Source organism: Hyperolius riggenbachi, chromosome 9 (assembly GCF_040937935.1).
Source record: "Hyperolius riggenbachi isolate aHypRig1 chromosome 9, aHypRig1.pri, whole genome shotgun sequence".
NCBI classification, from domain to species: Eukaryota; Metazoa; Chordata; class Amphibia; order Anura; family Hyperoliidae; genus Hyperolius; species Hyperolius riggenbachi.
In genome coordinates this window covers 57,733,496-57,751,168 of record NC_090654.1, presented here as the reverse complement: position 1 = coordinate 57,751,168, position 17,673 = coordinate 57,733,496, and the positions used below count along the sequence as shown (strand labels likewise).

Here is a 17,673-nt window from a genome sequence, read left to right as displayed (position 1 = left end):
GGGACACCACGGGGGCCCGATCATGCGCAGGAGCGCAGCAGAGCAGCCGCCCGGACGTGAGCTTCACGTCCGGGCGGCAGAAATGGTTAAAGGAAGGAAATAAATATGGCAGCCTCCATATTCCTCTCACTTTAGGTGTCCTTTAAAGAGAATCTGTACTGTCCAATTTGTACAATTAAAAAAAACACATACCAATCAAGTCACTGTGATCTCCTGGATCCGTCTTTGCCATTTCTGCCGCTCCCACCGTGATCCTGGCTTCAGTGTTTACAAACCAAAAACATGGCCGCTAAAATGTATTTATGTGTATAATATATATGTGTGTGTGTGTGTGTGTGTGTATATATATATATATATATATATATATATATATATATATATATATATATATATATATATATATATATATATATATATATATATATATATATATATATATATATATATATATTATCTTAACTGTGTTACAGTACACTGTATACTACAAGTTTTTATTACATAGTGAACTCCAGTCAGGGATTCTCAGTTTCTCAGCATGGGAAGCTCCCTTTCCCCTCAGACATGCTGAAATTGAGAGCTGTCTGTGACTAATAAACAAAGCACACACACAGAGCCTGCGGGGGGCGTGGAGGAGGTGTGCATAACTTCCCCTTATCACAGCAGAGGCAGTGCATTCCTCGATTGACAAAGAAAATATTAGCTATATTACAGAGACAGTGCAACTAGAAAAGGCTGCTGTGAGCCAGACCACATTAGAACAGGTATCGATACTTATAGGATAGAAGAAATAAGGCTGAACATTGTGTTAGTCTCTTTAATTAGCACTTGTACCTGCAAATGGTGTGCATCACCTCTCACTGTTTCCATCATGTAAGCAGAAACCATATAGAGAAATTGGTCACTATCCCAGTTTTGGAAAATAGATGCAGCACATTATCTAGTGATGTAAGCCATGAGTTCTGATATTCATTATGCTTCACCAAGATTTCAGACTGTTTGCTGTCATTACTAGTGTTGCGTTCTGTTCTCTGGAATAACGCGTTTGTTCACTGATCAGGAAATCGGATGGTCCACGCACCACACGGGATGAGAAGCGGAGAGCACAACACAATGAAGGTTCGTAGAATTTGGCTGCTTCTCAGTTACCAGTAAGTGGCTCTTGTGAGCTCTTCTCCATCTTTTCTGGAATGTTCTTGTGGCTCTCTGCATGTTCTGACCATACAGAAAGTGATGCCAGTCTATGTGGTCACCAGCTGCAAAGTGTTTCTGATCACAGTAATGTTTCCCTACAGTCTGATCACTGTCCATTCCCGCCCAACTTTGTCTTATACTGGCCTAATCACTAGTGTTGGTACTCAAATTCAGTATATTGTATTTGAACATTCAAATTCTCCTGACCACCACTGTTCAGAATCCGAATTAGTAGTTAGGGTCAGGAGGAAAAAAACACAAATCCAGATACATTGCCTCAAGTTAGGACATTTAAATGAATCAGGAGGTGAATGCTGATGATGATCTATTTTGATTCAACTGGTGCTTCTTCCAGCCCCTAGCAGCCATTTCAGTCCCTTGCCGCAGCTCCAGTCCCGCTGGCCACCCAAGCAGAGTGGCGACCCGTCGGCGGGTAATCTCTTCTGCACCTACACACGCTCCTAAGCAGCCACTTCATCTATCACATACTGTGACGCAGAAAGACGACCCCCCCGGGGGGTCGCCTATTGTTAGGGGCAGCCACGAGGACACCAAGGAGGACCGGAGCTGTGGCGAGGGAGTGAAATGGCTGCTAGCAGCTGGATAAAGCCCCAGGTGAGTAAAAATAGATTATAATCGTTCGCCTCGGTAGTCCTTTAAATAAGTTGTTAGGGAGGTGCCAAAGGGGGTGTGGCCAGAAAAATAGCAAAGACAATTAATCCTTCACACTGGTTAACTTTATGACATTTTGCTGGCCACCATTCCTTTAAAACCTCCTTAAAGGTGCACTATGGCGAACAATTTTAACATTTAAAATATGTGCAAACATATACAAATAAGAAGTGTGTTTTTTCCAGAGTAAAATGAGCCATAAATTACTTTTCTCCTATGTTGCTGTCACTTACAGTAGGTAGCAGAGATCTGACAGAAGCGACCGGTTTTGGACTAGACCATCTCTTCATAGGGGTTTCTCAGCAAGGCTTTTATTCTTTATAAAGATATTCCCTGAAAAGGATTTAAACAATGATGCTAGCCAGTCTCCCGGCTCGCTACACAGTTTTTTGGCAGTTGGACAGAGAAACTGCCATTCACTAAGTGCTTTTGAAAATAAACAAATCCCTGAGAATCCCACCATGAAGAGATGAACTAGTCCAAAACCTTTCGCTTCTGTCTGATTTCTACTACTTACTATAAGTGACAGCAACATAGGAGAAAAGTGATTTTATGCTATTTTACTCTGCAAAAAACTTATTTGTCTATGTTTGCACTTATATTAAATTTTACAATTTGTCTCCATAGTGCCCCTTTAACAAGTTATTTAAATGTGCTAACTTGAGGCAATGTGCCTGGATTGATGTGTTTTTTCTTGTAACTTACCCTTGTGGCCGGGGTTAATCCGGTGCACTCCCTCTTTCCCCATCTGACCATTGTCAGCATGCACACCGCTTATGCTGGTGTGTGCAGGGTGCACATGGATACATTACTTTAGCTCCCTTGTGGGATTAGCTTGATGCACTGTCTGTCCCAGGAGAGGACGTCAGGATGTGTGCTACTAATCTTTACATAGGTTTGATGCAATAAATGTTTGCATATCTGCACTATGCATGTTACAGGGCCAGAGTTAGAACACCTTCGAATATTGGGGTACATTTGCACAGCGTAGGTGACTACGCTCGATAATGTATTCTTTTGTACTTTGCTATTAAAGGATACCACAACTGAAATGTGACATAATGAGATAGACATGTGTATGTACAGTGCCTAGCACACAGATAACTATGCTGTGTTCCTTTTTTTCTTTCTCTGCCTGAAAGAGTTACATATCAGGTATGTAAGTGGCTGACTCAGTCCTGACTTAGACAGGAAGTGACTACAGTGTGACCCTCACTGATAAGAAATTCCCCTTTTTTACCTCTTTCTTGCTCTCAGAAGCCATTTTCTGCTAGGAAAGTGTTTTATAGTTGGAATTTCTTATCAGTGAGGGTCACACTGTAGTCACTTCCTGTCTGAGTCAGGACTGAGTCAGCCACTTACATACCTGATATTTACCTCTTTCAGGCAGAGAAAGAAAAAAAGGAACACAGCATAGTTATTTGTGTGCTAGGCACTGTACATACACATGTCTATCTCATTATGTCACATTTCAGTTGTGGTATCCTTTAACTTAGCTGTAGGGATAGCAGTGGTTCCTGGATGATTGATTTTCTGTGAAAGCATTTGTATGGACATATTTGCATGTGAGTGTGCGAAGGGTTAACTGTCAGGGTCAGGAGGAGGTCACTGCCCTGCGTGCCACGTTGCGCTTCATGTGAGTCCCATACTTCCTCCTCCCAGTTTGGAGGGAGGCAGCATCAGAGGGACGTGAAGTAAAATGCAGCGGAGTGAACTTTTCCTGACCCTGTCCATGGGTTCGGATGCTGAACAGCGGTGGTCGGGAGTATTCAGGTGTTCGAATTTACTGTTACGAATTTGAGTACCAACACTAGTAATCCCCAACCAATTCCCTCGATCTCACCTATGTAAGTGCACTCCATTCTTTCAGCTTTCACTCTTGTGATACGAGCAAAGCCCATTCTCTTTCTTTCTTCAACTCACCAGTCTAAATGTAGTTCTCTTCATCTCCCTGGTATGATACCCGTTAATTTCCAGTTCACCTCACCAGTCTAATCACTATCTATTCCTATCAGTCTTTTCAAATCTAGAATAAGTTTTAGGTAAACAGTGATCTTGTCATAATTCATTTGTCTGGAGTCCTACGTGACAATATAGTTACACATTTCTATGGTACTTTTGAGGTAATATATACAGCAGTTCATGTTTCCTAGCACAATTTACGAGTTTTACCACTAACACGTAAAAATGTATGTGTTAATGTTCCTGCACCAGCGGGAATGCGTAAAAACGTACGCAATGTGGCCTGCCGACCTCCGAGGTCAGCAAAAACTAAACTAGCTGGCGGCGGGGGACTGGAGCAGCAGTAAGTGACTACGAGGGCAGAGGATGGCTGCTTGGGGCTGGTAGAAGCCCCAGGTAAGTGAAACACTTTTTTTTTTTTTTTTCTTGCCTGACAACTCCTTTAAGTCAACATTGGCAGAATGTGTTTGGTAAACCTTTTTTCTTCTGTGTTCTCAGTGGAACGCCGCCGGCGGGATAAGATTAATAACTGGATTGTTCAGCTTTCCAAGATCATCCCTGATTGTTCCATGGAGAGCACGAAGTCTGGGCAGGTACGACATAGAACCAGGAACTTTGCTGGTTAGACCGTTTCGTGTACAGTGCCCATGTGACATATCGGCAGGCATTTTCTTCACGCTACCTTTATTTCCAGGGAGGAAACGGAATGGTCCCAAAAAGCTGTGTCAGCCTATAGCAGTGGTGGCGAATCTATGGCACGTGTGCCAGAGGTGGCATTCTGAGCCCTCTCCCTGCGCGTGCTGGTCGCCGCCACCACTACTGTAATCACTTCAGGACCACAGTGCTAAACCTTCCTAAAGAACACAGCACACTAGTGATTTTCCCCCACACACACACATTTTCTCCCCACCAACAGAGCTCTTTGATTCCCCCCCCCCCCCCCCCCCCCCCCAGTGTTTATTTTTTTTATATATAAATATTTGTATCATTATTTTCGTATTTTTCACTGTTTAGGTAGCAAAGGCGCGCCGTTTTCAGATGTCTCTCTTTTTCAAGCATGTGATATGTGGTCTGTCACATGCTTGAAAAAGAGAGAAATCTCGAAACGGCGCACTCAGTGTGACAGTCTACTATGCTGCAATTTCAATAAAAGAGCATTTCTGAAGTGGATGGTGCCGGCTTAATCCTTTGCTACGTCTACATCCGGCTGGTTCCAGGACAGCCTTGGCACATCCAACTGAACCTTGGAAGGTGTGCCTCCTCCTCCATACTCACATTTGTCACTGTTTATGTATTTATTTATTTTTTTTTGCAAGCCCCTCCCTCCCCCCAGCCAGCCAATCCTGGCGATCAGCTGTCATAAGCTTCTGCCTATGAGAACCGATCGCTCTCTAGTGTCCCAGGGGGACAGCTGTGTCACACGGCGCGGTTGGCCGCCCCCTGGAAGCTACATGTTGCTTCCAGGGGCAGCACGAACGCTAGCAAAAATCGGGACCCGAACGCCGCGTTCGTGTAAATGCGCGCAAAAGATCAGTGTAAACGCTCCCATTCACTTGAATGGGAGCGTTAACCGCGACGTTCCGACCGCTTGCGGTAAACGCTCCGCAAGCGTCCGTCTGAACCAGCCCTAAGACTGGGTGGGGTGGCTACAAAATTAAACACAATCTAGCTGTCGTTTTCTGTATACAGTACTCACAATAACTAATCCTGTTATCTGGCAGAGTAAAGGTGGCATCCTTTCCAAAGCCTGCGACTACATCCAGGAGCTGCGCCAAGGCAACTTGCGTCTGGCTGAGGACCTGCAGACCCTGGAGCAGCTGCAGGTGGATAATGACCACCTCCGCCAACAGGTAGGTGTCGCTACACGTGAAAAGTGGGAATAGAAGATGTCTCTTATCACATGATCCTATTGCAGGGTGATATCAGTGATCACATGATTTCTGAGCAGTGCTGAACAAATTATCCCGAAATGAGGACTGGGTCACCCTGCAAGAGCTTTTTTAACTGCTTCCGGACCACGTTCATTGAAATCTGTGTCCAGTTTCTGGCTGTTTACATCTGACTGGACGTAGATTTCAACTTCCCTACCGCTGATCGCGTCGATCTCTCGCCCTGCTGTTCGAATGGCGGCCGAGCTCTGTGAGCTGGTCAGGAGCCGATTTAATTGGTTCTTGACCCCTTAATCCCTTGGTGAGGAGCCAATGAAATCAGCTCCTGAGCAAGCGAAAGAGGATCCGCAAACCAGACTTGGCTGATGGAAAAATTACTGTTCTTTATTAGAAAATCCACAAGACAAAGTGCAATAAAGCCACAGGATCAACTGACGCGTATCGGGCCTACAATCTGCCCTTGGTCATAGTTAAAATAAATTGTGTGAGGAGGTACTCCACGGCCCTCAAAAGGAAAGCCTGTAAGGAGACGTCAAAGGACGAATACTTATTGAGATGGAACTCAATAGCCTCTAGTGCTAATTCCTGCGGAAAGGAAGAATATAAAGATGTGACATCCAAGGTCACCCATGAGAAATTGCCATCCCACACAAATTCCGTGATGAGTTGAACTCCAAACTCAAAAATATTAACAAATTGGAGACTATTATCATGGAAACCAAGCGTGAAAAATTCTTGAGAGATACTAACGATTACAGCCGCAATGTCGTTTGTTTGGGGAAGATGGGAATCATTCCATAGGTCACCTAAGTCTATTCTTAAGAAATGTATCCCTAAAAAGATTGTGAGCTTTAGTTCCCCAGATAATTTGGGGTCTTAAGTCTGACACCTCTGAGGTGTCAGAGATTAATCGCAATACTTTACATCCATCTATACCAATAGTACCAATCCCATGGGGTAGGGCTGCACGATTTCTCGGTTTTAAACCGAAACCGCGGTTCCTGTGAAGATTTTGGGATCGTCTGGATCCGGCGGTTTTCGGTCTTTAGTGCTTGGCCGCATGGCCATGATCCGCCTACCGCAGCCGCTGTGCCGAGCCACAGAAGCAGTGCATATTTACTGATGTTAATGAGCCGGGCAGCGGGGGGTGGAGAGTTCAGTACAGAGCGGCACACAGCTTCTCCAATCGCTGGATAGCAATGGAATGACAGAGGCAGTAGGCGGAGCTGTACGCTCTAGTACAGCTCCGCCTACCGCTGCCGTCATACCATCGGTATCCAGCGATTGGAGAAGCTGTGTGCCGCTCTGAACTGAACTCTCCACCCCCCGCTGCCGGGCTCATTAACATCATAATTATGTTGTAGCAAAAAGAAAATAGTGTGGCGAGTACACTCAATAAAAGTCAGCCGTGTACCATAAACAGATAAGATGGTGCAACATCCAGAATCAAACAAGAAATATCATACAGTTGTATTAAGGAGCAAAGCATTCCAGGAGCAGCACATCCGCTGTCTCGAGAAAGCCCTAATTGCAGGGCGAAACGGCCGTCGACTTCACCTCCGCACCTCCTAAACCTGCAGTGACCTGCTAAGTATCTTTTGTTTGTAATTTTGGAAATATCTTTTTTAGCCGTTGAATACCATTGAAATGTGTGTGTTTTTTACCAAGAAACATATTAAAGGTTCAAATTTTTAAGCGGATGTGCTGCTCCTGGAATGCTTTGCTCCTTAATACAACAACATCATAATTATGCACTGCTTCTGTGGCACGGCGCAGCGGCTGTGGTAAGCGGATCATGGCCAGGCGTGGGCATGGCCGCAACAGCATACCTACCTATACTGCGCACTTTACTAGCTGTACTGGGGCACTACCCATTCATACTGGGCACTATACTAGCTATACTGGGGCACTTTACTAGCTATACTGGCGCACTACCTACCCATAGTGGGCACTATACTAGCTACACTGGGGCACTATACTAACTATACTGGGGCACTACCTACCCATACTGGGCACTAAACTGGGGCACTATACTAACTATACTGGGGCACTACCTACCCATACTCGGCACTATACTAACTATACTGGGGCACTACCTACCCATACTGGGCACTATACTAGTTATACTGGGGCATTACCTACCCATACTGGGCACTATACTAGCTATACTGGGGCACTACCTACCTGTACTGGGCACTTTACGAGCTATACTGTGGCACTACCTACCCATACTGGGCACTATACTAGCTATACTGAGGCACTACCTACCCATACTGCCAGGCACTATACTATCTATACTGAGACGCTATACTAACTATACTGGGGCACTATGCTAGCTATACTGGAGCACTATACTAGCCACACTGGGGCAACTAAACTCCCTATATTGGGGCTACTATGCTAGCTATGCCGCTGCACCCCAGTCCTCTTCCCCCCCCCCCCCCAAACCCGCTGCGCACGACACTGTACACTAGGACAAGCTAAAGCTTGTTTTGGAAAAAATCGTGAACAAAATCGAAATCACAATTTCTGACAGAAAAATCACAATTTCAATTTTTACCCAAAATCGTGCAGCCCTACCATGGGGTCCCTCCGGTACTTCAAACTTCCGGGGTTCCCATTTCTCCCACCTCATATTACAGAACTCCAAAGAGAACAACCAAAATCAAAAGACGGAAACACAAAAAAGTTGCATCCGGAGAGCAGGGCGTAAGCACAGAAAGTTGCAAAACCACCCAGCATTGAACTCTAATCCCATTATTCATAATGTTGTCACTATTTCTAAATACTCTCTCTCTGCAGATGAAACTAGTGCATTGTCTAGGGGCCTATCTTTTGCCCCCTCCAACCATTTTGATTTGTTTCCTACCATTTTAGATCATAACAAATTTGTCAGAAATCTGGTAGTCAGAAAGCATTTTTTTGTGGATGACCCTGACGCATCGGATTCCTGCATGCCACAGTCCTTGTCCTGGAATACAATAGAGGATGTTCCCTCTTTCCGTGACATTAGGACTCGTTTAGCATTAGGACTCGTTTAGCTTGGACGAGAGGGTTGCTCCTGGGGTGGGCCTTGACCAGGTGGTTCCTATTAGTCTCTAATCCTTCCTTTTTACCCAGTTAATGCTAGGTCTCCTGAGATCGATACCTTTCAGGACCTTATTGAGAAAGAGTTGATGGCATTGTCTAGGGCGTCCAGGGCTCCGTCCGACCTCTCGGTCTCAGAGCGTCAGGCATTTAATTCTCTACAGAGCAATGCTGAGATTGGAATACGCTCGGCCAACAAGGGAGGTGTGGTTGTAGTCCTGGACGCCTCTGACTATCTGACTGAAGCCCTTATGCTGGGAATACACGAGTCGACCCGGCTGCCGCCGAGTTGACTCCCGCCAGATCCCCGCGGTCGCCCGGATCGATTCCTGCTCGTCCCCGTGGGCGCTCCTTCTCTTCCGCTCATTTTCTTCCCATTGTCCGCCCGCGGGGATCGAGCGCAGAATTGATCCGGCGGGGTATTAGACCTGTCGGAAATTATCAATCGAGCCATCAGCGGCTCGATTGATAACAATCCATCCGTGTATGCCCAGCATTAGACAGCTTGTGGATGTGTGTCCGCCTTTACTCTGGGATCCTACACAGGTTTTCCTTAGTGATCTTCGGGGGCTGTTGGAGTTTGGGCAGAACGTGGGTGTCCAGTGTAGGCAGGTAGAGTAATTTTTGTGCTCTTTGCACCCCTTGCGCCCGTTTTCCACCATCTACCCAAGATCCACAAGCCCGGCGCAGGGGAGCGCCTAGGCGAGTGGGTCAATGCGCATCTGCAGCCCCTTGTGTCTAGACTCCCTGGGTACCTACAAGATACTCGTCATGTTCTTTCCAGTTTCAAGGAATTTGTGTGGGATGGCAATTTCTCATGGGTGACCTTGGATGTCACATCTTTATATTCTTCTATCCCGCATGTATTAGCACATAATTATTTTATGTTTGATTCTGGGTTTTATCTCCAGAAGTGCGGAGCTTCCATGGGGCAAAGTTTTCTCATTCCCTTGCCAACCCATACATGGGGGGTGGTGGGAGGAGCTCCGCATTTTTGGAGATGACAACTCCTTTGCCTCCCATACCGTGTGGTATGGTAGGTTAATAGGTGATTTATTGTTGCTGTGGGGGTCCTCCGGGGCCTTCTTGTGGAGTTCTTGGAGTACATCAATTGCAACAATCTCAATCTAAAGTTCATTATGAATTTGGATGATGCAAACATTGATTATTTACTTTTGACTTTGTTCGGTGATCCACAATCCCATACAGTCTCTACGCCACCTATCGAAAACCCACAGCAGGCAACTCCATTCTCCTTGCAAATTCCTGCCATCCCAGACATACTATAAATGCGATCCCCACGGGAGAATTTACTAGAGCTGTTCGTAGCTGCTCTGACCCAAACGAGCTGGAGCATGAATGCAATCAAGTTGAGGAAAGATTGAGACAAAGGGGATATACACACAAACAATTGGAGTTGGGACATCTCAGGGGAACCAGGAGACCTCGATCTGAACTTTGAGGTGGAACTGGAGGAGAGAATGTGACTTCTGTCACAGAATACAGCCTGGAGTATACAAAAATTACAAATTGTAAGAAAATATCTTCCGGTGCTGCATTTAGATTCCAAACTTAAGGAGATCCTAGATAGGGGTGCCGTTTCTCTGCTAAAAAAAAGTCACGCACCCTGGGATCAATCTTTTCCCCTAGTCTTTTTTGGTCTCCATCCTCGACTAGTAATCCTACATGGCTTGCTACTACAGGCTCCTACCCCTGCGGATTCTCAACCTGCAATTATTGTCATCGTCACAAACGTGGTACCTCTGTGTTTTTTCTTTTTCAGCTAACCAAAATGTTCCTATCAAACAGTACGTTAATTGCACTACCAAATATACTATATATGTGATTTCATGCACATCTTGCCGAATTCAATACGTGGGGTGCACAACTCGTAACCTAAGAGCACGTATAGCTGAGCATTATTGTGGCACTAACTGGAAAACTTTCTGTAAATTGTCAGTTTCCAAACATTTTGAGAATATACACAAAGGGGACTTGTCCTCATTTAGTTTTCATGGTGTTGAACGGATTAGTTGTCCAACCAGAGGGGGTGATATTCAGAGGCTATTATTAAGACGCGAAGCCTACTGGATTCACAGAATGGGCACTCTCACTCACAATGGCTTAAATATGCGGTGGGATTTAAATCTGGTTTATATATACTAATACTTTCCAGACTGTTTTATTCTTGTTACAGTTTTTGTATATGTATGCCAGTATCCCATGCCAACCTGCTGTTTCCTCCTCCTATATGCTTGATACTTGCTATTTCGATCAGACTGATCTTTCATCATCCTCTTCCAGTGGTGACTTTTTTAACATTACTTTAAATATTCATCGTTGCTCTTATTGTATAATATATTTTTTGTACAGTTTTTGTATATTGAACAATGGTCTATATGTACACTATTGTGTGTAATGTTCCTTTAAAGAGACTCCGTAACAAAAATTGCATCCTGTTTTTTATCATCCTACAAGTTCCAAAATCTATTCTAATGTGTTCTGGCTTACTGCAGCACTTTCTACTATAACAGTCTCTGTAATAAATCAACTTATCTCTCTCTTGTCAGACTTGTCAGCCTGTGTCTGGAAGGCTGCCAAGTTCTTCACTGTTGTGATTCTGTGATGCATCTTCCCCCTCCAGGCCCCCCTCTGCACACTGCCTGTGTATTATTTAGATTAGGGCAGCTTCTCTCTTTTCTTTTACAAGCTGGATAAATCCTCCTCTGAGCTGGCTGGGCTTTCACATACTGAGGAATTACATACAGGCAGAGCTGTCTGCACTCTGCAGGAAGAAACAGCCTGACACTTCAGTGGAAGATAGCTGCAGGGGGAAAGAAACACACAAATGATCTATTGAGATTCAAAAGGAATGGTGTATACAGCCTGCTTGTGTATGGATGTATTTTCTATGTGTGGACATACTGTACATCAACCTACTTCCTGTTTTGGTGGCCATTTTGTTTGTTTATAAACAAACTTTTTAAAACTGTTTTTAACCACTTTTAATGCGGCGAGGAGCGGCAAAATTGTGACAGAGGGTAATAGGAGATGTCCCCTAACGCACTGGTATGTTTACTTTTGTGCGATTTTTAACAATACAGATTCTCTTTAAGGAGCTGACTGTTGGAGGTGTAGGGTGGAGTCTTTTCTCCTCTCACCTATATAAAGCCTTCTCCTTAACAGCATCACTTTAACTATGACGAAGGGCAGATTGTAGGCCCGATACGCGTCAGTTGATCCTGTGGTCTTATTGCACGTTGTCTTGTGGATTTTCTAATAAAGAACAATCATTTTTTCATCAGTCAAGTCTGGTTTGTGGATCCTCTTTCGCCTGCTCATGTGGATTGGCCTGGCCTACCAGATTCTGCACCGACTGGTATGATTAACTAGGGGGTAGAGCGTACATTAACTTTCCTCTCCGAAAACAGCTCCTGACCGGATCACAGAGCTCTGCTGCCATAGAGATGGCAGAGTGGGCGGGCTTGGGCAACGTGTGAACAGCGATGGCAGCGATTCCGTGCAGCATGACATCGATGAGCCATGGTATTTAGTACCAGTGATCTCTGGTCCTTAAAGGGGAACTGAAGGGAGAGGTATATGGAGGCTGCCATGTTTTACTTTTAAGCAATACCAGTTGCCTGGCAGCCCTGCTGATCCTCTGCCTCTAATCCTATTAGCCACAGCCCCTGAACAAGCATGCAGCAAATCAGGTGTTTCAGACTTTAAAGTCAGATCTGACAAGACTAGCTGCATGCTTGTTTCTGGTGTTATCCAGATACTACTGCAGAGAAATAGACCAGCAGGGCTGCCAGGCAACTGGTATTGATTAAAAAATAAATAAATATGGCAGCCTCCGTATAACTCTTACTTCAGTTCCCCTTTAAAGAGGAGCTGCTATATTATCTCAGAAAAAAACAAAACATATAATACTTGCCATATAATACTTGCTTTACTTACATAACATAGGTATTGCACTGTCAACGTGCTATACCTTCTTAGGCTTCTCCATCTTAACTGTCTATATTGAAGCCAATGCTGATGTCATTTCCTCCCTTACTCTCCTATGCCTGATTGTGTATGTATTGCCCGCCCTCCTCCCAGTCTTCAGGCACTCCCACCCAGCTCTGCAGTAGAAAGTGCATTGTCTCAGCAAGAGAAATATTGGCCAATCAGAGAGGAACAGAGGCGTGGGAGTGGAAAACAGGAGGGAAAGAGGCATCAACCAATCGGGATGCATTAGTAAAGACTGAGCGCAAAGTAAAGAAGCAAAAAAGGACAACCCAGCATGCCCTGCAACTTCCTTTGTGTGGCAGATGAACCAAATAAGAGCCACGGAAACTGGGGAATGTTTTATGGATAAGAAAACTGAGTGATTTTGAACTTTTGGATTGCCTGGTTAGCATCCTTATTACTTGTTTACCAGATAAAAATAAAGAATTGATTTTATGCCCGACATTTACACTTTAAGGGGCCAGAGACTGTCATGGGAAAAAAAAAACAAAATGCATATCTGAGAGGGAAGACTTTGGGTCCTATAGAGCCTTCCTGTTACTCTCACGGTCCCCGCATTCCAGCGCTGGCTCCCCAGTTCAAATCCACCACTGTGGGAGGCTTCGGGAGCCGGAGTGCACCCATTTTCATGCACTTGTGCGTGAGAAGTACGAAGCAGGCCTGTCTTCGGAGCACTTGGGCTCTTGAAAACTTCCGAAGCCTCCCGCAGCGGCAGAGAACAGTCTCCGAGCCGCTAGGAGGTACTGGAAGGCTGCCAGACGTCGCTGGAACCTCAGTAAGTATTTTACAGCTTGCCAAAAAGCCCCCAAAAAACAGTCCCCATTATTCCCTCAGGCATGCCAGTTAGTTGAGACTTCCCATTACCTGAATTCTGAATAATGGGAACTTTGCCATATATAGATATGGTTAATAATACGGGGTACTAATTGAGGTCAATGGGTGACCAATAAGACTGGTAATACGTCTCTTCTTTTATTTTTTGCACAGTTAGAGGATCTGAAGAGCAAGAATCACCTTATCCGAGCTCAGCTGCGACATCACGGCGTGGAAATCATCATCAAGAACGACACTCGCTGAGGAGAGACACCGGATGGTGGAAACGTTGCTGCACAGCGGACCAAGGATTTCCTTGTTTACACGGAAACGCCTTCCTCTCTTTTTTTGGGGACAGCCTTCTGCAACCTGTGTCCCTCCTCCCTGTAAATATCAGTCATCCCTTCTGAGGGGCAAGGACAATGAGCACAGGAAGATTTGTAGAAATGTATATTTGCCGATTTTTGTACTTGTTGTTTGGACCCTTTCCCTGCCCCTCCCCCCCTTCCCATGTGCTTCCCAATCCCATGAATTGCATTTTTACTGGCTTACAATGTGCTGTACAGACCCTGCCGTGTTTTGTTTTCATCCCGCGTAAATCTGACCAGAACTGACGTTTGTCTCCTGACAAGATACCAGCCCTGTCCCCAGCTCCCGCCGTTGCTTGGTAATGGTCACATGAACTAACTAGAACCACACCCTTTCTACAGCAAACGGCTTCCACCGCAGCAGTGGGATGTCTGGCTGTTTCCGGACTGCTGCCCGCAATTCACATCTACTGATGCGTATCAGTTGTTGCTTTGTTTTGGAAAGTTTCTTAATATAAGTGAATTGTTCCTGTTTATTCAGCTATAAAGGAAAATTTGGTTATCTCTCTGTGTGGTGACTGGCCTACCTACAGGGTAATCCTTTACTTAGCCATCCAGTAGCAGGGATGAGCTGTGGGTTTCAATCGGAATTCATCTGGATAATTAATGCAGCTGAGCGGGTGGGTGAGGGGAGGTTAAACTTACCCAGTGGCCGTTTACTTTAATCCATCCCACGGCGTATTCCAAGCCGTGTCATGTCACCACCATGCTTCCTCCTTCAATCCGGAAGGGAGAAGCAGTGGTAGTCACGTGACACGGCTTGGAACGCAGTGTGGGATGGGTTAAAGAAAACGGCCACTAGGTAAGTTTAACCACCTCCCCCCCCCCCCCCCCCCTCACTCGCTCAGCTGCATTAATTATCCAGATGAATTCCGAATGAAACACATTCGGAATTCATCCGGAACTCATCCCTGCCAATGACCATCGTTGTTAGTCATCTGATAATCAATATCTGGCCAATTCGATCTCAATAATTGAATCTGGAAAAGAGTGATACCGCAACACGGGCACTCGATCGATTGTTCCAATCTACAGCCCCCAATATCTGGAACTCGGGCAATCAGAAATCTTAACTACCCGGTATGCCTCAGGGGATAATGGGGACTATTTTTGGGGGGTGTTTGCAGACAGGAAAATACTCACCGAGCCTCCAGCAACGTCTTATAGTCTTCCTGTAGTTCCTAGAGGGCTTTTTGCAGCTTCCGGCATCTCTCCTGGTGTGTCACATGACCAGACATGGGTCAGGTGACATGCAAGCTTCCGTGCACAGAGGATGCCAGAAAGCCGCTAGGAGCAACAAGAAAGGTACAAGATGTCGCGGGAGGTTCGGTTGGTGAGTATGGGGAGGAGGCCGGGGGGGGGGGGGGGGGGGGGGGTAGCGGATCAGTTGCCTGACAGCCCTGCTAATCTATTTGGCTGCAGTAGTGTTTGAATAACACCAGACACAAGTATGCAGCTAATCTTGTCACATCTGACAATGTCCAAAACACCTGATCTGCTGTATGGCTAAAAGTATTAGCGGCAGAAGATCAGCAGGATAGCCAGGCGACCGGTATTGTTTAAAAGGAAACGCATATGGCAGCCTCTATATCACTCTCATTACATTTGTCCTTTAAAGGGGAACTGAAGAGAGAGGTATATGGAGGCTGCCATGTTTCCTTTTAAGCAATTCCAGTTGCCTGGCAGCCCTGCTGATCCTCTGCCTCTAATACTATTAGCCATAGCCCTTGAACAAGCATGCAGCAGATCAGGTGTTTCAGACTTTAAAGTCAGATCGACAAGACTAGCTGCATGCTTGTTTCTGGTGTTATTCAGATACTACTGCAGAGAAATAGACCAGCAGGGCTGCCAGGCAACTGGTATTGATTAAAAGGAAATAAATATGGCAGCCTCAGTATACCTCTTACTTCAGTTCCCCTTTAAGCTGCTCCTACAGTTATTCATTTTTACTGTTCCATTCCCCTAAATCTCTTCTAATCGCTGGACTTTTGGTCAGTATGTACTGAAAATCAGTTGAAAGTATTCATTTAAAAATCGCTCTGTAAATAGATTTGTAAAATTAATCGCTAAGGCTAGCAATTGCAGTTTGAGCTGTGAACTAAACTTAAAGGGATACTGTAGGGGGGTTGGGGGAAAATGAGTTGAACTTACCCGGAGCTTCTAATGGTCCCCCGCAGACATCCTGTGCCCACGCAGCCACTCACTGATGCTATGGCCCCACCTCCGGTTCACTTCTGGAATTTCTGACTTTAAAGTCAGAAAACCACTGCGCCTGCGTTGCCGTGTCCTCACTCCCGCTGATGTCACCAGGGGTGTACTGCGCAGGCCCCGTATGGTCTGTGTCTGCGCCGTGTGCTCCTGGTGACATCAGGGGAAGCGAGGACACGGCAACACAGGCGCAGTGGTTTTCTGACTTTAAAGGTCTGAAATTCCAGAAGTGAACCGGAGGCGGGGCCAGAGCATCAGTGAGTGGCTGCGTGGGCACAGGATGTCTGCAGGGGACCATTAGAAGCTCTGGGTAACTTCAACTTATTTTCCCCCGACCCCCCTACAGTATCCCTTTAAGTGCATAAACTCATAGCTATTCCAGGGATTGCTGTTTTCAATAATACCAGTCTGCAAGAAACCATTTTTAATTATACCGCCTCTAGACTGACATATAATGGGTTATAGTTCCCTTATTTACATAAACATTGGATTTCCTGCAGCGTTATCAAAGTAGCTTTATACAGGTTAAATGTTTACTACAGTGGCTGAGATTTATTTATTTTTTTGTATAAACTTTATTTAAAATATTGACAAAACCCTCCCAAACATTGGGTTACAGACTAGTTGGTGTTCAACTGTGTTCTGTACATCTTCTTCTTTTTTTTTTTTTTTTTTTTTTTTTTCCCCGGTTGTAGCACGAGTTACATAAAAAAAAAATTAGAAAAGAGAAGAAGTTTAGCTCAATAGCATAATAAACCCGGAACATTGAATGCAGTCCTCTTTAATTCCCATCATTTGTTAACATTCTTAGTCTGACATAATCCAAGGCTCACACGCTTCCCCCTCGCCTTCTCCACTTTCCCTTTGAGCTGTGAGATTTTTCCTCCTATGGGTATTGGAACTCACAGGTCTTAACTGCATACTAATTGTACTAAAAAAGGATTTTCTCTGTCCCTTTCTTTTTTTTTCCATTTCTGCCCTCCCGTGGAAATAACACTCTCCTATCACAATTACCTATCTCCTATGCCTCTGAGTCACAATAACCTAACCTATAACATGTTACAGACAGACCGAAAAGCGGGGTTTTCTAAGAAACAATATTCTCTTATTTATTCTTCGTTCATAAATTCTTCATATTGTGGACAAGATGTGTAGATACAAAACCAGACCTCCCGTTCACATCAAAAGACTGCATGGGCTGCAAGAGACAGACGGGACCGTCGCTGAGAGCAAGTTCTCTTTAGATTCCAGATTGCGGTGGTACTTGGCATTGGCCTACGGATGTTTGCATACGGTGTGCCTCTGAGGAAGCGGTCTTTGGCCGTGAAACACGTCAGGCAGTCTTTTTATGTGAACTGGAGGTCTGGTTTTGTATCTACACATCTTGTCCGCAATATGAAGAATTTATGAAGGAAGAATAATAAATCCGAGAATATTGGTTCTTAGAAAACCCCACTTTTCTGTCTGTT

At 45.1% G+C, this 17,673-nt stretch overlaps 1 protein-coding gene across 7 annotated transcripts in view; it reads left to right on the top strand.

Annotated features, from left to right (window-relative positions):
• The window catches only part of USF1 (upstream transcription factor 1), a 33,811-nt gene extending 19,313 nt beyond the window's left edge, over positions 1 to 14,498 (top strand). For all 7 annotated transcript variants that reach the window (XM_068252851.1, XM_068252853.1, XM_068252855.1 and 4 more), the window contains 4 exons: positions 1,058 to 1,116; positions 4,324 to 4,418; positions 5,547 to 5,675; positions 13,803 to 14,498. In XM_068252851.1, coding sequence (XP_068108952.1) covers positions 1,058 to 1,116; positions 4,324 to 4,418; positions 5,547 to 5,675; positions 13,803 to 13,892 — 373 coding nt within the window. In that variant the 3' untranslated portion in view covers positions 13,893 to 14,498. The remainder of the gene's footprint in view (positions 1 to 1,057; positions 1,117 to 4,323; positions 4,419 to 5,546; positions 5,676 to 13,802) is intronic.
• Positions 14,499 to 17,673: the final 3,175 nt, after the last annotated feature.